Source organism: Grus americana, chromosome 4 (assembly GCF_028858705.1).
Source record: "Grus americana isolate bGruAme1 chromosome 4, bGruAme1.mat, whole genome shotgun sequence".
In the NCBI taxonomy this organism is placed as follows: Eukaryota; Metazoa; Chordata; class Aves; order Gruiformes; family Gruidae; genus Grus; species Grus americana.
In genome coordinates, this window is record NC_072855.1 from 44,501,316 (window position 1) to 44,521,925 (window position 20,610).

At 37.0% G+C, this 20,610-nt stretch overlaps 1 protein-coding gene across 2 annotated transcripts in view; it reads left to right on the plus strand.

Moving 5' to 3' along the window:
• FSTL5 (follistatin like 5) overlaps window positions 1-20,610 on the plus strand; it is a 321,062-nt gene that overhangs the window by 15,374 nt on the left and 285,078 nt on the right. For both annotated transcript variants that reach the window (XM_054825507.1, XM_054825508.1), the window contains exon 2: window positions 12,643-12,781. In XM_054825507.1, coding sequence (XP_054681482.1) covers window positions 12,659-12,781 — 123 coding nt within the window. In that variant the 5' untranslated portion in view covers window positions 12,643-12,658. The remainder of the gene's footprint in view (window positions 1-12,642; window positions 12,782-20,610) is intronic.

The window sequence follows — 20,610 nt, forward strand, 5'->3', positions numbered from 1 at the left end:
AAAACTCCACAGCAGATAAATTAAAAAAGAGAAAATGCCTATAACTATTTTAGCTATTCAAGTACAGAACGCTTGCATCTATTTGTACATTTCTGTGGATCTGTATGATTAGGCACAGCCTTTTTTTTTTTTTTTAAATATAACCACAAGGAACTTTGGATTTCATTCGTTTTAGTTAATGGAGTTATTTTAGTGTTTTTTTTCCATCCTTGTGAATCTTCATTGTCACTAAGTCCTATAAATAGGGTAAAATTCTGGACCAAACATGCTAAATATGGATTTTAGAGTTGTTTTTATGTTTTCAATTAGGTCAGGACTTCATCTGTAGTTGCCTTAATGATATTAATGCGGGCACTAGGGGAGAGCGCTAGAGGGCAAATGTATTTTTGGTTCAATCCTGATAAGGATAGACTGCCCTCAGCTACAAAAACTCCTTGTTTATTTAAATAGCTGCAACATTCATCAGTCCTATTGGTTACTGATTGAACTGTGGTTCAATCCAGTGATACCAAAATCCATGTGCACCTTTATTCTCTGCAGTTTGATGATTTGATATTTCCTATCAGTGTTTGTACTGTTGTGTATACTCCTTTCCATGTCCTTCTGCTAATTGTTCATCCATGTTTTAAGGAGGCAGGGAGCTCATGGTTCCTTGCATGTCATAGACTTTCCCATGTCACATGTGTCTCTGATGTGTCCTCTAGCTACCTTCCCATGCTACAAAGGCTGCTGAAACACTACTTCCACTGCCCCAAGCTGCTTACCTTCTCTCTTTACGTGTTTGGGGTTTTTAGTACCTGGTTTCCTTCTTTAGTCCTTTTTAATTTTTTTTATTACTTCAAACCCCATTAGAGGTAAAAAAGCCAAACCTGCCTGTTCCAGTCTTTGCCACTTTCAAGGTGGTCTTAAGTCACAATCTGCAGGTGGTTTGACTTTAAACCAGCTGTTACTGAAAAATCCCGTTCACTGAGTAACAAAGATGGGACCTGTCTCTATTGGCTAGAGCACTTCAACAGAGCATAGACATAAAGGGATAAAATTATAATATTAACTGAATACTTACTAGAAAGAGGTTTTATAAAGTATCATAGTAGTATGAATTAATGGTAGGCATATCCTGGTTTAGCGCTCATTCAAGGAGTTCAATAACACCAAGGCTTCAATGTTTTTGTTAGTAACATTTTACCAAACCCCAAAATTTCCTTGAGTAACAAAAGGGAGAAGTAAGGGTGGTAGATTAGCATATCATAGCATATATGGAGGAATTTAAGTCTTTAATTTGGCAGCTTACCTGTTTAAAGAAAAAGTTGCATCTTGAGTGGCCACTTTGCCTTCTCTAGGATGACATATTTGCTCAAAAATATACTTAATGATTTACTATGGAAGTGTCAACAGCTGTTGTTTCTTCTTACCTTTAATTAATGTTTGCAGTATTTTATTTAAAAAACTACATAAAAAACTTGGAAAACAAAATATTTGTCTTTTCTAGCATGCACAGAGCACACAGTGCAGTGGTATGTTAGGTGTTAATTTACAAATTTTGTAAAATATTAACAGTACCAAAATATTTGCCTGAGTTCTAAGCTGGCAGATTTTATATTTCTGATTTCCTAACATAAAGCAGTTGAATTCCTATCGGTTCAGATACTGCCATGATGATAAACATTAATCCTCTAGGATATTGAGGAACCAGCTGTAACAAGCTTTCTTAATGAGGGAAGAAAGAGAGTGTCTTGCTGACAGTGGAACTCCCATAAACTAGCACTTACATCAGTGCTGGTAAATACGTCAGTTTTCCGAGGTTGTTACTGAAGTCTTAGGAAAAAATTAGATCAACACGCACAACTCAGTTGTATTAAAAAGAGCTCCTCTGAGATACGTGAAATATAGTACCCTTATTTTGTTCTGCTTTCTGTAATATTAAAGACATTGTGAGATTGCAGTTGCAAGAGCATGTGAAGAACGCGATAAGAAAGGTTTAAAATTGCCATTTCTCATTTCATTATAATTCATTGAAACCCTGGTCACTGATACTAAGACATCTGGTGTCATCCTTTGAATAAATATACTTAAAATGGTAAGATTAAATCAAAGCATGAAGTTGGCAGCAAAGATTTTGCCCAATAAGTGTCCCCGTTGCATCTGTGTTGCAGGTCTTCTGGTCTTTCAGAAATGCTCCTGCCACACTCACACCACTTGGGTCAGGGCTCACGAGATCCACCTGTAAGCCTTCAGGCCCAATTCCAAAGAAGCTTTTCTAGAAAAACCCTGGGCAGATTCATCCCCCCCGCAGATGCTCGCTGCCAGGGCTCCTGTTGTTACCCGCTGTCACCTGGCAGTGCAAGCGGCGTGAAAGCAGAGAGAGAGAAACAGCGAAAGGCAAGGAAAACCTGCCGCGGTGCTGGCTGCTCACCACTGATGTGCCCCGGGGGTTACGTCTCAGAGGCACCCGACGCGTGTATAATGTCTACACAAAGACCAAGTTTGGTAGTACAGGACCGGGAGTGCAAGGGTCTGCTCTCCACCTTCCGCTTGTGCAGCGTGATAGTTTTGCAATTTAAATCAGGAAAGGAGTGAGCGAGAGATGGACAGGAGTCAGCAGAAGGCAGGATTCATCTGGCATGGTGAGCGCTTTTCATGAGGCTTTGCAAGAATGTACTTCTCTGCTTGTGTGTTCCGGCATATGAGCTGTCAGCAGCGTCGCTGGCTGTTCTGAAATGACTGTGCCAGCCTCTTTCAGTGGGTGAAGGATGAAGAGCATGTGCCTGTGTAGTCAGTGGCTGCAGCCACATAGAGTAGCTGCTGAGAGACAGAACAGATTGGTACACAGATGCCCGAGCTGTTGGTTACTGTGGCAGCACTGCGTTTCGCTGTTGCAAGCCCCAAGCCTGCTATCTGTAGTTAAGGTGACCTAACAAGTCCGGTTCAGAGTATGGCTGCTGCTTCTGGAGGAGAACTGGAGGGTGACAGCGTGAGATGTGCTGTGCGTGAAAGCTGGCAGCAAGTCCTGGGGGAGAGCGCTGCCATCGCGACGCTGCGATCTGCTTTCCACGTAGCATTTTAAAGAGGACGAACTTTGCTAGGTATGGATTATGGCTGCATTCGCAGAGAGAACCTGATACTGTGAATACTTTGTAAGAACCCCATTTTTGGCGTGATAGCTTGGAGATGTTTGTTGTGAGGTTTTTGAGGATGCAGACTGCGTGGAAAGATGTGGAGGCACTCGTCTGTGGCACAGTAGAAGCAGGCTAATGGGAGAAGACGTACTTTGGGCTAAAACTTCTGCTTGTTCAAAGTTCATGCAATGTTATAAACTCTATTTATACAAAAAATATCTTGTTTGCAGATGCTTTTCTGCCCTGAAACCATAATGCTAGGTAAAAACATTTTAAGAAAGGGTAGCAATGTGTTCTTTCCTGACAGGCATTTGCATCCATCAGTATATACAATGAAGTCCTCAAAATCACAGGCAATGAAGCATGGTTTATATTTATTACTGTAGCTGCATTATAAACCTATTAATAATACTGAATGTGGTGACAGAACTTATACTCTTTTTCTGATCCACACAAAATAGACAATTAATTTTATTCTGTTTTTTTTCAGATTAATAGTATGTAAAAGACAAAACTGACATGTCCTGAGGGTATACAGTACTACTCCTTCATATGTTGAAAATGACCTTTTAAATAATGTCAGGTTAATATCTGATGTGTCTTCTCCCTTAAAGGTAGGAGGAACACAGTGATCTAGCCAGTATTTAAAATTTCATTTATTATACTTTGTAGGTGCATTAAGTTGATTAAATCAGTTTATTGGGGTGGAATGATTGTAGTTTCAAATGAATTATGTCTTTGTTCTTAGTGCCAAATATCCTGGTTAGTCACCATTTAGTAACACAGAACAAGAGTGTAATAGTTGAGGAATTTCTTTGAAAGTGGAAAATTTCTTAATTTTAAATATATATATACCTAATTACAAGAATGCCCTATTTAAAAAAAAAATATATATTTTCAATCTTCATACAAACTCTAACTACGCCAGCTTTCATTAATTAGATTTTTTTAATACACTGCATGTATATATGCATTATCACATGTAGAACTAGTTGTGTATAATATCATATATTTTCAATCTTCTCTGTGAAGATTACAGCATGGGGAGAGGTAAAATAGTGCTTAGTAGATATTTGCTAAACTCTCATAATAGCAACATCTCTCCTAGTCCAACAATTTAAACTAAGATTCAGGCAGAGAACAAAATTTACATTACCAAGGAACTGCTTAGAAGATTTAGAAAGCATAATAAACTTTGAGAGGAAGTGCTCACCATGGTATTCTAGAATAATTAATCATGATTAGATATTTGTAAGGAAAGTATCAGAACTGTGATTTAGTTTGTTTTCCACAAAATATTGAACTTGCAAGGGTGAAAAACATTAGCAGGAGGGAAAAGGGAGATAGAGATTCGCATTGAGACAATTCCTTTAAATTCTTGAGAAAATGCAAACTCAGGTCTGACTAGCTCATCAACAGGGATAACTGTGGCAATTCTGTGAACTTTTCATGTAGTTTGCTTTGCTTTAAAAAAAAATCACTGAAAAATATTTGAATTAATTGGTATACTACTTTTTATACACTCTTCTATGGAAATAAAAATAGATAAGCAATATTTTCCCCCATCCCCAAGATTTGTCGTTGCTTGTGGCTTAGGAGCTGAATAAATGAACCAGTTATTTTCAGAGAAGTTATCCATTTCTTACTGACTGTAATATTGTCATTGGTTTTAAGATAAAGCAGGCAATATGCATCACACACACAGATACAATAAATATCTGTAACTTATGCATATTGAAGTATAATGTAAAAGTCCTGATATGTATCAGTCTAAGGTACCTCTGCTTACAGAAAAAAAATACTTTGAATTTACTAGTGATAGCTAAAGTTCAAAGAGGTTGGATATTCAGTTTATGTAAGACTGGCTGCCTCGGACTTCGGATGTGTGTTTGAATCCTATCCCTGTTATTAATACTATTTGAGGGTTTGAGTGCAATAGAAATATCAAAGGTATTCAGCATCAACTACCAGATTCGGAAGCACAGACAGTCTAATGATGTAAAATCAATAGCCTAAGCTAGGTAAAGAGGTAATATATAATTTTACGGTATTTTCCCCTTTTTTTTAGTAAGTAAAATAGTGATTTAACTATATCTGAGCATCTTGCAGCATAAACCACTTCTGAGACAGTCTGAAAGTTTCAAGGCTAGAAGATAAGCCACAGTTGCTCTGCTGAGTAGACTAAATTGCGTTTGATTGCATCATACCAAATGTATTCAATGACTGCATTTTTAATCAAGAGTGTGTACCAAGTAGAATTTTACCAAGTAGAATTTTCTTTAATGAAATAAAATATTTCATACTCGTATTTCATAAGTTTCAGTAGAAGACTCTGATCACGTCTTTCTTCTTTGCAATTCTGATTTGAACAGAGTATTTTTCCCCCCATCCCAATGATAAGGGTCAGCTTGAAGAGTATGTATACCCTCCTAAGACAACTCAATCATAACCAAGTGTTTCTATATGAATGGCTGCAAACCGAATACATGAGTAAATATTGTTATAAAGAAGTTTTCAATATAATAATTATTTTTGAAATTTAACGAAAAGAAAATGATAGAACAGTAACACAAGCTAGAAATTATATGGGGCAGAACAGGTTATTTGCTTGAGGAATGATGTTATGGTCTCAGTTTCCTTACCTAAATGAGGCAAGTGGTATGCCCTAAGGCATTTCAACTGCCATCCAGCTGCCAGTTCAGAAGGTACAGCTCTTTGAGCAGTGTTCCTCTCCCAAGAGTTTTCAGGGAACAAACTTGTCACAGAATAAAGGAATCCTCTTATGGATAATAAGTTATCAAAAAGTTTCAGAAGTAACTGAAATGGAGAGAAGTCAATAGCAAGAAAACCGCTGTGTGCGTCAGACTCTTGAATGCTCTGGAAATGGGCTAAAAAGTAAAGTGACAGAGCTTTCTGAGAATCAGAAAGGAAAATCTAAATTTGATACTGAAGAACTTACAGTACAGTGAGAAATAAGGAATAACCATTACCTGTTCCACATCCTTCGCGCTATGCCTCCTCAGCTTTTAAGGCAAATCTAAGGCTGACAGAGAAAAAACACAGAAGAGTCCCACAGTATAGATCAGTTTAATGGTAAAATAGCAGGTGAAACTCATTGTTAACAAGAGAATTAATGCACATGAGAAAAAAAAACCAAAACAGCACCCTAATTATTTACATGCAATGAGTAGCTGTAATTAGCTGTTTGCATTCATAGGACATAAGATATGGGAGTTATTGTTACTAGTTGTCTGAGAATGTCAGGGCAGTGTTTAGTGGCAGACAGATCATATATATACTAAAAGATGTGCTGAAATAATTTTTAGTCCTCTATATATTTTAACCTATAAATTACATATTATTTCATATAAATTAATTATTACATAAATATAAATGTATATAACAAATAATAAAAGTTATGATAATTTGTATTATAAATTATACATATTTTAAAATATTTGAGAGTATAAGAATTACTGGGAAAGGAATATCGAAGGAAAATATTCTAAGTGCTTGGTGCATCTCTGTCTCGAATATTGTGTTAGTCTCTAGCTAAATTTCTTTAAAAAATTATAATACAATGAGGAATGCACAGAGAAAGAAACAGGAAAACCCAGAGGTACAAATTGGTCTCTGTTTGAAGAGAGAGTAAACAAAATAAATTAAATAAACTCATCAGATTTCCAAACATGGTTATATGAATACAAAGATCCAACACTCTTCATACCCACATAATATTATTGAAATAAAAATATACATAAATTAAAAAAGGAAGCAGACAAACTTAAGGAGCTAAGGTCCATCAGTGGATATTAGACAAAATGGCTAGCTGCAGTTTCTAGCTCAGGCAGTAAATGGACTCAGGGGAATAAATTAACTTGTCCGTTCTCTCTGTGTTTCTTTACTTATCCTTTAAGTATCTACCATTGGCTACCAGTTCAATGATGAGTAGTTATTAAACAGTGTTTGCCTCTCTTTACAGTATCACATCACTGCTTAGTGCAAATAAAGAACTGGAGCAAGTTTTTTTTGAAATATTAGGTACAGTTTGATTAATAGCTGCTTAATGACAGCCCCTGGTGAAATAGGTGAAAATTAAAATAAACATACAGGATAAAGAACTTCTAAGCACTAGAGTGGTTAAAGTATGGGGTGGAACTACATCTTATTTTTGTAAGGCCTTAGAAATAACTTAATACTTCAATAATTTCAGAAGACCAAAAGATACCAGGTCATACTCAATCGAGATCTCTAGAAAATGGCAGACTAATCCACATGTAAGTTATTACTTTGTCTTACCTTGAAATCCTTACAGGTATAGAAAATCTGTATTTAAACATGTGGAGCTTGTATTTACTTAAGTATGTTGCATGAACAAACACATCATTGGAAAAAACCATAAAGCTCAGGCATGCGTCTGCCTGACAATCTGATTTCACCACTTTCACAGCACAAGCAAATTCACTACACTGCTTTCTGGGTGATGCCTCAGCCATGCGACCAACCCAAGAAGAAAAATAGCTATTCAGTAGCATTTAGCTGAAATTGTAAAATATAATTGAATAACACTTGCTTATTTCTTGGAATGTTTCTTTCAAAGCTGACCTCTCCTCTGTCTTCTCTGGCTGTGCAGCTGATTAATTCAGGCACTAAGTTTGTCTGTGGCAAGTCCCCTGAGACACAGAGAGTGAGATTAATTCCTTATTCATCTTTGATTAAGGTGCGTACACCATCCCCCCCACCCCTTCCAAAGGTCTCAGAAATATATATGTATGGGACGTTAAAGTAGAACTTTTGCAAACAGTGCCAGCAGGAAAATACAAAAGATTAAGCTGCATGTACTTAGGAGCTCTATAATGACCTATATTTGTTGAACTTTCATAATTGAAAATATTTATTAAAATCTGTATTAATAATGCTTAAAATCTTTAACTTTCAGCATTTTCCTATGAAACATAGTTAAATGTTATAATCAAAACCATTTGTTTCACCCTGAAATTCCTTATCTCCAATTCCTGCAAAAGATATATTATTTTATATAATATCCTGTGCACTTAATAAAAGCATGCTAAGTAACTGTAGTCATTCATATATTTGAATTATATATATTTATATATTCAAATTTAACAGAAAAAGTTTCTGACAGGGTAAAACTCAGTATGTCCACCATGACTGGAAACAAACAAAAAAAAGTGAAAAAAAAGGTAGTCATATAATAAAAAAAGACAGAAGAATGTTATCCAAACACTGGAACATCAAATTCTGACAGATTATAATCAAGGAGTAAACAAGATCTAGATCAGTAATGCAAATTTGAGTTCAGAAATATGTCACTTTGCCCCAGACTACATGGTATAAGCATCCTTTAAAAACACAATTTCTGATTGTTTGATAATATAACCATTAGAAGAAATGTACAAAAAAATTCCAGATATTTCCAAATAGAAATAAGCAGCAAGTTATTTTAGGTATCATGAATGTATGGAGTTGATAGCTATTTCTTTCTGTTCACCTATATCCAGCAAAAAAATCTGGAGTTGTATTGAAGCTTTGAAAACTCATTTTTATTCCAGCTTTTCAATTCAACTCTGTAAGAATGTAAGTCTTTAATGACAGATCATAATTTTTCTTAAAATAAAGACTTAATAAAACATTGTTTAAAGGAGAACTGTGGTTTTGGTAGTAGTTTTTACATAAATAGCCGCTTAAGTTTTACATTAAATTCAATAGAAGATTTATGATACTTTGAAAAAAAATGGATTTGTTATTTCTGAAAAGGCAAATAACAACTGCAGACAATTTACTTTTGGGATTTTAGGTGGCATCTGTCCAAAAAGCTGACTTCTTTAATTTACATTTTAAGCGTTCATCTAAGTAACGGGCAATGAAGTCAGAAACTGAGCATGTAATAATTTTCTCGTCTTTTGGACAAGTACAAAGGAGAAGCCTTTCAGGGTCAAACAATTTTCAAAGCTATAAGGACTCTATTCTTTTACACCCCATGAGGCTAAAATATATGCAGTTTAGATGAGAGGGTGGTGGAATGTGGCTGCCCTTACTGTCTTCTGTGAAATGAGTGTTCTCCAACCTAATTTTCATTGTATGAAGAGATATTCCACACGTGCACGAAGAGGACAAAGGTTCAACTGTGCATAGCTAGTTTTAGCATGCATAACTGCTAAACTAATCTGATTCTGACACTGAAAGTCAACAGTAAACTATTTTCAAAAACTTTTTTTCAACAAACATGAATAAAGGGGTGTTTTCTTTGAGAGTTAAAGTCAAGATTCTGTGGGTTTTTTTTCCTTGTAATGGACTTATTGTTCTAATAACAGTGATACTGAGAACTAACACAGAGGCGGTGAAGGAAAATGCCATTCCATGACATACTTGAATTCTTACAGTTCTGAAATAATTTTTTTCCAGTGTTTCAAGCCAGTGAGCTAGATTTGTTGTAATAATGCCATAGTAATGGTCTACTAGAACATCTGATTAGCAGTTCTGTTTTGGTGGAACTATGGGAGGAACCCAAGAAAACTTTTTCACTCTATCGCTTTCTATCATCACTTCAATATCCAGTTAATGAACAGGTGTAAAAGAACAAGCCTTAAGTTATTTATGTAAAATATCTCTCTGTAATAGAGCTTGTTGTTTTTGTTTCAAATAATTCGCTGCTTAATATATTCTGCAAGAGATCTCTGAGGAGAGAGACCTCTACTCTGTATATTAGAAAAGCTGGAATACCAAAAAAGGTACCTGAAGTGGGAACTTTTGGAATAAGCAATGATAAAAGAGAGAAAAAAAATCTTAAATTTGATTAATAGGGAGACCCAGAATGAGATTGGTTTTGGTGGAACAAAAGATAGGTGGTGTCAAAGTAGCATGGTATATTAATCTCAAGCTTGAGTTGGAGTTAAAAGTATGAAAACTAGGTAGGCTGGTAAAAGTCAGCTGGAATGAGGATGGAACAGCAAGTGTTCCGTTAAGTGGTTTTACCAAGTTTGGTAGACTAGTCTCCAAAGAAGTGTAGCAGACTTTTGCAGGATCCCGTTACTGAGACTGCGAATAGAGGTAAGGCTAGAGTCCTTTTAATACCTTTAATATCTCCACAGGAATTAATTCTGTGTAGTCCCTGCCGTCAGGTGACGGTGAGAACTACAGCTATATGAAGAATGATAGGAGTCGAAACTACAGTTTGTGTAACGGTATTGCTGGGAGCATGACTGCAAATGATACAGGATCCCCAATTTGTTCACATTTTATTCCTATAAAAAAAGGAAATGTTAGGCAAGACTTTAATATTCTGTATATACTCTGGCCTCTTAGGGCACACTTACACCGTTTCATACTTCTTCATGTATATCTTTATTCTTAGAAGAAATTTCTATGTTAGCAGGGTAAGTGCATTAGAAACAAGGCAAAAGGGAAAAAAATAACAAACACTCATGCTTCAGTCAGCCTGCATAGAGGTTGTTCACCTCTGTCCCATGTTACAGGACTAAGTAATATAGACTAAACAGAATGCCCTGCACATGTCTCAAAGGGATGAGGATCAGTTTGCTGTGATGTCTGTTTAGCTTGATAGTTTCAACGCAGATGCTGAATATCAATAACAAATATCTAATATCTCTAGTAGGTACTAAAACCACTTATGAAATGCACGTTTGTAGGTCCATTAGGAACCACATAAGAAAACTTTCATGCTATACATATCTATAAAATTTTTTTAGGTCTTCCATAGTTCTGATCTTATTTTTATGAAGTTATAATGTCTTTGTCCGGTCAAAAGCAACTCTGACACAAGTTCTCTATGAGTTTTTCAGCATCTCCTGTGAAGACTTTCTCATAAATTTCAGAATATGTTTGTCAAGGCCTTTAACATTAGAAACAGTTGTGTGCATTCTTCCAGATTGTTGTGTATCTCCCTTTCTAATATCAGTATCTAATATCCTAATTTACTTCTAATGGGTCACACCTTAACATATCATGGCAGCTGGATAATGTAGGACTGGATCATCAAACCCACCCAGTTTTGTCTGGAAAAATCACATTTTTTGTTCGTTCAAATAGAAAATAACTTTTTGATAGCATGGTTTAAAATATACCAGAACACACTGCAATCAGCACAAGCTAGGTTGGTAAGGTGACTGCAGGATGACAAACTTATGAACAGAGTGTAGATGAAGTGGACAAGATGTATAACTGCATAATTGTATGCATTACATATTGGGTGCAATCTACCACACAGGTATTGGTATTTATTGTGAAAATGTACCTTTAGAATTTAAAGTCTGGATACATTAATTTAACATTCTGGTTTAATATTAAAATTGCAAATAGTTGAGTATCCTTCTGCTAATTTCTCTTTCCGTGAAACAAAAGGTTGCATCAACTATTAAGAGTGGCCTTGTCCTTCCCCTTCCTCATTTCTTTATATAACATTGCAATTTATGAAGGTGAAATACGTGTAAGCAGTCTGCAATTTTAAGCTTTGCATAAGAAGAAAAAATGTATCTAAATAGTATTTCTTTCAGTTTTCACTGCATCATAATAGTTTCACAGGTTTGCTTGAAATCTGTGATTTTTAGTGTTCTAACAGAAATTTCAACAAGGTGCCATTGTTTATGCAAATAAGAATAGTTATTGAACCACTTGTGTACTCACAGTAAGAGATACTATGTTGCAACGTTATGAAATATCTGTTAAGAATTATTTCAAAGTCTCCTCTGGCATGACAATATTTTTCTTTCTAATCGTACAACTGCGTTAGACAAGTACGAAGCAATACATATGTACAAAACTGTACCAACAACAGTGTTCTGAAGACAACATTCAGTAAATACCATTAGTCCTAATACAAAAGTACTTACATAGTTGCCTGAAGTGTCCTGTTACCTAACGGTTCTTAAAGATCTCATTTGCTGCTTTGGATTTGTTTCTAACAAGTAATAGAATGCTGGTGCGTTTGCCATGGTAGTGCTTTGTCAGTTCAGGGCATCTGCAGCGTGACTTGTGGGATTCCGAAACAACCCAAACCCCAAACCAATCAAAGAAAAGTTTTTCACATAATTTACCCTGAATTTTGCACTTGATTGCAGTGAATTCTGGGGCAAGATTTGGGGACTTGACTTAATAGACTGCAAATATTCTTATAATGCTGACATATACAATAAAGCTTATAGACTATACATAATTTCAATAATGCAATTTAAAAATTCCTCCAGAATTGGCAGAAAATACAGTGCTTTGCTTACTTCAGTGCTGGTAAGTTAAAAACAATAATAGACATGTGCTAGATATTTTACACTTTTACGTTGTGAACAGTGCATCATAGGAGACTGTATTTAAAAGAAAAGTTGATGAACATGTCATTGATGATCATCTTTTATCCTTCATTTGAGAAACACAGCGTTGAATTTTTCAGCACTGCCGAAACGGAATATCAGTATTGTAAACTTTTATTGCGTGACTTGTGCCAAAGTAATATTGCAGTCTGTCACTGAACTTTCACATTTTATTTTGACAGGAACAGACCTGTAAAGATGTTTATGTGGTGGTCAGCTGTTTTACTTCTCGGATGCATTTTGCTGGGAGCAGACGGGTGGCCAGCCAAGGAAGGATACGACTTTAGGCCCTATCAGCCCCTAGTAAGATTACGCCACAAGGTACAGATTATTCTCTAGCACTTCTAGCTTTTCTTCCATGATCAAGGGATAAATTACACACCAGCCTTGTCTTGTTTGTGCTTATTGGAGTAATGTTCAGAAAATAACTTTTACAGTAACACCGCCTCCAAAAATAGAGACTTGATTTGACAAGTAAACAGGAGCTGTTTTGATTTGAAAGCCCAGAAATCTTTCAAAGACAGTGAGCTAAGCTCTGTTCTAGTTTCACAAACTAGAGATTATGTATATATCAACAGAAACACAGAGAACGAGCCAGGAGAGGTTGTCTCTTAAAGCAACTGCCAGCATCTGCTTAAGGCAACGACTTGTCCCGGTCCTCACTGGATTTCAGACCGAGCAGCAACCAGGGGAACGGCCTGTCAGAGCAGCATGTCATTGAAGATAACTGATCAACGAAGACACGCCTGCGTGGGGTAGACGTTCACAGTGCTCGCTGAATTCAGGAGTTTCGAACCATGGCATAATGCAGATGTTTCCTGAGATACTGGGTTTCCCAGCTTCAAGCGCTATATGCCATTCAAATTTTGCCCACCTGCCACGCCTTTGTCATGAATCCAGGACTCCCAAACCAGTTCTTAGCTAACAAACCCTGCTCTTCTGGTAGCTAGAAGGGAAACTGCTGTGGTGGTTCTGTAAAACAAGGAACAGGGCTGTAATATCTCCATGGGCTGTCTGAAGCTAGCATAGATCTGATCAACTTCTTAGCTGCTTCTTGGCATGGTAGTCATGAGAGCAACCTCTGAGGAGCCCTAAGGCCTACAATCAGGCCAACAAAGATGACAAAAAACCCTTCTTTTCCCCTTTCTTCTGAATCCAGGTGCTTCAACTAGAAAGTCTGAATTATAGCCAGAAACTATAAATGTTAGTGTCTATTAATATTTCAAGATCTAGCTAGTTTCATTTCTCAATAATTTTTATAAAATATAAAAGCTATTTCCTCTTGGTCCTCAGTTTGGAGAAAATGATCCAATATCATGAGATTCTATCTCAGCATATAAAGAGGAGGAACTGATAACTGAGTTCTGCTCAAACAAGTAAAATATTTGCCTATTAACTGATTATTGTATATTATGTATGTTAAATATAGAAAGTTTCTAACGGATGAAAAAAAATATTAAAATTTAAATCTCATTATAAATTTGTGCATCCAATAGGGAATGTTCTTCAATCAGAATAAAGAATGCATCAGGCCCCAGTCAAGTAAATACGTAACTGTGTAAGCACGCAGGTGTTCACACCAAGTATTTTGCAAAATCAGAAACTTTGTCTCATCAGTTTACTTCCATTTGTCAGCTGTAAACAAAATACAAAAAATAGCACAAGAAAAATACTTGGAAATCTAGAAGGAACGAGAGACTAGTAACGGAAACATGGAATGAACCATGTGAGAGAGAAATCACACATACAAAAAACCCTCCCAAAACAAAACCATGAAGAATGTGAGAAGAATCAAGGGCATGACATGAGGTATACTGAACACCGTTTTTGAGATTTAAATGGTCTCTGACATTAATATTAGATTGTATGTGGAAATAGTAGTATGTTGCTGTTCCTTAATAATGCTTCTAATCCTCTGATAACTCTCAAATAATATTTGGAATAGGCTGTCATAAACATTTCAAGTTTAATATTGGGGGATCACACATACATGCATGCCTGTGTCTGCATACACATATATATACACACAAATGAAAGGTAGAGACGCTTTTCCTCTATTTTTCATTCCTTATGTATTTTTTCAAAAATAATATATAAAAATATGCATAAATACAGAATAAAAGCAAATGACACATCCTGTAAATAGAGTTTGTATTTTGAAAAGAAGATAAAACTTAAAGGGAAAGAAAATGAATGCTAGAAAAAATATAAATAAAAAGGAAAAAGAAAAATGAAAATATGATATAAAGATTTATTCTGAAAAGCAAAGAAAATACAGTGTTTGGTTGTGGTTTTTTTTTCCTAGGCAATATGGCTAGATAAAAAAGTGGTTTAGTATAGTTCAGATTTTGTTATTATGGATATGTGTTGGTAAAAAAAAATAGGAATGCAAAACTTCTCTAAAGTCAATTTTTAAAACCAGTTCTGGCTCAGATACCCATATTCAAAACCTGTAAATGATATGGTAAGGGAGACTTTCTGCTTCAGTCAAACACTTTGATATATTAAGTGCTTAGATTAAGTTATGCAAGTAGAATACTTATTACAAACAGAAGAAGATAATGAATATCAGCAGAGTCATATTTACTTTGATCAAGCAATATGTATGCAAGTTTATGAGTGCAAAGATTAAAAAAAAAAAAAAAGTAGTAGTCACTCTTGCTCTAATAAAGGGGAATTTATCTGACTTGGACAGTAGTCCAAACAGCAACTCCAAATGTCAGACTGCAGGGAAGAACAATCCTGTTGGCAAGTAGGTATTATCTTGAAAAAATTACTGCGTTTGTGGTGAGAACGGGCATATATATCATAAAGGTTTTGTTGTTTTAAAAGGGATTATGAACAAATTCAGCTCCTCATGTACAGAAATTACAAGTAGGCATTCAGTCTGAATGCATGATAGTCTGAGTGCATAAGGAAAAAGCTTTAAAAATAGGGAAATGCTTTATATATAAGGGTACACTTTTTTTTTTTTTTTTTTTTTTTTTTACTGTGAGTGTGACTAAGCACTGGCACAGGTTGCTCAGAGAGCTTGTGGAGTCTTCCTCCTTGGACGGACTCAAAAGCCATCTGGACGTGGTCCTGGGCAGCCTCTAGGTGACCACGCTTCAGCAGAGGGGTTACACAAGGTGACCTCCAGAGGTCCCTTTCATCCTCAACCATTCAGTAACTAGGTGATTCATTAGAATACAAAATTAATAATTACAGATAATAAAATATAATTAATTTTTTTTTTTTTTTTACAATTTATATAGTCAACCTAATAGTTGTGGGATTTTACTAGTGGAACTTAAAAAGATTTAAAGAGATTTTTTAGAAAATTCTTTTTAGAAAAACATTTTAGAAAATATTTTACAAAATATTTTAATTTTTTTAATAGAATATTTTTTAAAATATTTACAAAATCTTATTAGAAAATCTAAATGTAATGATAGTGAAAAAAAGACAATATCCCTTAATCTTAAATGCTTCAATAGGTTGATAGTAAAATGTGTGATGAACTAAATTGAGAAGCTCTTCATGTTTTAATAACAAATATTTGCAGCACAAATTCAGTTCATAGGTTGTTCACAAACTTTTGAAATTGTTTTACTTAGGAAAACATTGATATTCTCTACCTTTGTACTGTCCCTTCCCCCCAACTTCCAAAAAACCCTCTACATCTTCAATAGTTAATGAAGCCACCTCCTTTAGTGTTTATCTGACATTTATAATTTATCTGCAACAAATAATTCAACTTGCATAACTTGACACAGTTGAAATGTTCAATCTGTTTCAGAGGACTAATACTACCTATCAGGTTTTATTAACATTTTATACATCATTTATCCACATCTTCACACCACTTCACACTCACTGTTCATGAGTTTTCACGTTTCTGTGTATACCTATGTTGAATTTGGAACAGGACTATGAACATGTATTTTTCCAGTAACAGAATACTCATATATATATATATATATATATATATATATATATCATTATCCTCCTCCATTGATGGCATTGTCTGTGTTCTTGGTTTCCATAGGTTAGGGGGGTTTTTTAGATTGTTTATAATAGACTAAATATGAGGACAGATACTTTAACAATTATATGGTGATATCTCATGCTACTTTAGATAGAATAGAATGTATAGCTGATGTAATTCTTATGCTACAGGTATATGGAACTCATATCCTTCTTCAGTGGTGGAAATAACTAGGAGAATTAGTATTATTGATAGAAATTTTTAGTGCTGCAGTGTGAGAGCACCTGCATTCAGGTTTTCCTTAGAAGAGAATTGTGCTGCCTTAAGAAACCAGCATTTTCACTAGCAATTGAAACCACTATTTTTCAGTCTCCAATATTAGTTTGGTGGGGTTTTTTTTTAATTAAAACTGTGCAGAAAATCATAGTAAAATATGTTTTAAGTATATAGATTACTGTGATAAGTTGACCCTGGCTGGAGGCCAGGTGCTCACCAAAGCTGCTCTGTCACTGCCCTCCTCAGCTGGACAGGGGAGAGAAAATAAAACGAAAGGCTCCTGGGTCGAGATAAGGACAGGGAGAGATCACTCACCAATTACCGTCACAGGCAAAACAGACTCGACTAAAGACTAAACTAAATTAGTTTAATTTATTATCCATAAAATCAGAGTAGGGTAATTGGAAAATAAAAGCAAATCTGAAACCGCCTTTCCCCCAGCCCTCCCTTCTTCCTGGGCTCAACTTCACTCCTGATTTCTCTGCCTCCTCCCCCCAGCAGCACAGGGGGGCGGGGAATGGGGGTTACGGTCAGTTCATCACACGGTGTTTCTGCCGCTTCTTCCTCCTCAGGGGGAGGACTCCTCACACTCTGCCCCTGCTCCAGCCTGGGGTCCCTCCCACGAGAGACAGTCCTCCACTAACTTCTCCAACGTGAGTCCTTTCCATGGGCTGCAATTCTTCATGAACTGCTCCAGCGTGGGTCCCTTCCACAGGGTGCAGACCTTCAGGAGCAGACTGCTCCAGCGTGGGTCCCCCACGGGGCCACAGGTCCTGCCAGGAGCCTGCCCCAGCGTGGGCTTCCCATGGGGCCACAGCCTCCTTCAGGTGCCTCCACCTGCTCCAGTGTGGGGTCCTCCACGGGCTGCAGGTGGAATCTCTACACCCCCTCATCCTTCCTCCATGGGCTGCAGGGGGACAGCCTGCTTCACCATGGCCTTCACCACGGGCTGCAGGGGGATCTCTGCTCCGGCACCTGGAGCACCTCCTGCCCCTCCATCTGCACTGACCTTGGTGTCTGCAGAGTTGTTCCTCTCCCATCTCACTCCTTTCTCTGCTGCTGTTTTCACAGCAGTTCTTTCCCCTATCTTAACTCTGTTACCCCAGAGGTGCTACCACCAGCACTGATGGGCTCGGCCTTGGCCACCGGTGGGTCCGTCTTGGAGCTGGCTGGCATTGGCTCTGTTGGACATGGGGGAAGCTTCTAGCAGCCTCTTGCTGAAGCCTCCCCTGTAGCCCCCCTCTACCAAAACCTGGCGACGCAAACCCAATACGTAAACTGTCGAGTCTGGGCTGCAAGGTTTCCTTGGCTAATGCCAGAGCAGTCTGATGGCACGTGCAGTTGCTGTGTTTTGACACTAACCAAAAGTTAGATCTAATGCCATGGATATTGCTGATATCCCAACTTTGCTCTTTACATCATTTAAATAGGCAGCAATTTCTTACCATTTAGAAATGCATTTTTGTATGCTTAACTTGATCTGTAGGAATTAACAGTTTATTCTTCAGCAGACTTTCTAATATATCATATGCTGTAGTAATGAAAAGTTTCCACTTTGAATGGTTTTCTAATTTTATTATACATTAGTTGGAATTGCTCTAGTATTACAGTGGAACTTTTAATATCCTGTACTTACGATGAGCTGCTGACTTTCAAGTATTAGGTTTATTTTTCTGGAAATTTTCTGAGAGAAAATCTGTAATAATTTATAAAATATAGCTCTAAGAACTTGCAGCAGTTCACACCTAGATTATAATTATGGCCCAAATTATAATTATAATCATGTTCATTACCATGACCATTATAATGGCCACGAAGATCAAATGTTTGACTGCATGGTTTATATACAAAATAGTCAAAACCAGGAAGAGCTGAGCTGGTTTGAACTAGAACAGAGAAAGAATATTACAAAGCACTCCTGAAAATTTTATTTCCAGTCCTCTTCTGTTGTTAAACTGCCATGGCTTACATGGTTATGCTGAAACATATTAGGCTGAACAGCATGTGAATTTCTTGTTATGCCAGTTAATCCTTGGTTCTTCATTTGTCAAAACACTGGAAAAGTTTGTAAGGGACTTTTCATTTGGGAGTATTCTTGCATTGCTGCCGAAGTATTGTAAGCAATTTGTTAATACCTAGGTTCCCACCTGAAATCATTAGGAAGTATTTCTGGCATCCTAATGAATTTTCTTCTTGCGATTTGCATGGCTCTGACAGAGAGCAATGTTTATGCAACGTCTTCAGTGAAAAAGTGTGCGCTCTGAGATTTGCAGGTACAAACGGGAAGGTGGCAGCCAACAGAACGCTGACTGTTGGTTTCTGATTCTCTGTCAGAGACTAATAAATATGGAATATAGCCTATACATTCATATGTGTATTCCAGAGCATGCCAAGTCTGTATATCTAAGACATGCACGCACAACCCTCCTCCGCAAGCCAGGTGATTCACGTGGTTTAGCAAGGAATAACATTAACAGCAGTGCCTCATTGTGAGTGATATCGTTATGGGTGGGGAGTTGTTGGGTTTCAGTCTCAAGAGGCAGTCAGTGAAGATTGCTGATTGAGGCATTGTCACCTGGATAGCTTTTGCTTAGGCCCAATTCTGATCTTAAGGAGTTAGGACCGTTCCATTCGTTATAGTCAGGGTTGTAATTCCGAGGACCTAAGAGCGAGCACTGGCTTGCGGGGGGGGGGGGGGGGGGGGGGGTGTAGGAGGAGCAACGGTCAGGGCAATCTGGGTAAAGGAGAGAGGGAGGAATTGAGGAAATTTGGAATTTGGCCTGGCAGAAGCTTCAGTTAGGAAAGAGCTTTTTGTCCAACTGAGCAGCTGTGTACAGAGGGTAACAGCAAAGGGGACATGCTTTGCTTCGAACAGCTTTCATGGACAACTTTTAATAACTGATTTTGCCATATTGATTCAAACTGTTTCCAGCCTTGCCCTTATTTTGTCTCATTTTACCGAAGGGCTAATGAGATCTGAGTCAGATGTGCAGCAGTCACTCTTGTCTGTGTTATTTGTCCAGACTAAAATATTTCTTTTCACTTCCTGTGAAAAATCTACTTCTTTCCCTTTTTCTCTCTCCCTCCCTTCTTACCATTGCTGTTTGCTGTCAAGTTAGGCAGTTCAGCTCTGATTGTCATTAATTTAGGCCTCAGGATTAGGTCAGTTCAGAGGTGTTTAGTTAATAATGACTTTGTCTGAATGAAACAAAGAGAAAAACATATAGCGGCATAAGCATGCTCCCCTAGTTTATTAAAGACAAATTTGAATGTATAAGCACAAAGTATAGAAAACATGTTCTGCGTTTATTTTTTTTGCCCAAAGGTTATAAAATGTCCTCCCTCAACTAATAGCACATTCTATGTAACACCTGTAAAATACAGGCAGGCTGTTCAATGATTTTATTTTCATTTAGGGCTTCATAGCCAAGAAAGAAATGCCTGGAAAGTAGTACTTCAGGATTCAAAAATAGCCTGAGCTTTCCTTGTGTGGTTGGGTCTCCAAACAACCTGAGGTTTATAGTTCACGGTGTTTATCTGGAAAGTCTGTTTGCCTGCAGGATCTGAGAAGTCATCAAATTTGATCCTCTAAACTCCTCTGTCCTAGAGGAGAGAGAGAGAGAGAGAGAGAGAGAGGGTAAAACACCCCCACATTGCAGTAAGATGCACCAGTGAATTCTGAGGACTGAGAAGAGAGCTTTTCCTGAGCATGTCAATGCTGCTCGCAGCTCTAAGGTACCAAGTGAATTTTCTTCCTTCTGAGGCTCTCTGAACACAGTATCTATGTCCTACGCAAATTCCAGGATTTCATTTAAGTAACAAGACTCGCTTTTTCTTTTCTTTTTTTTTTTTCTTTCCCCTCCTTAATCATTTGTCTAACTGTAGTCAAGAAGTCTCATGAAACTTC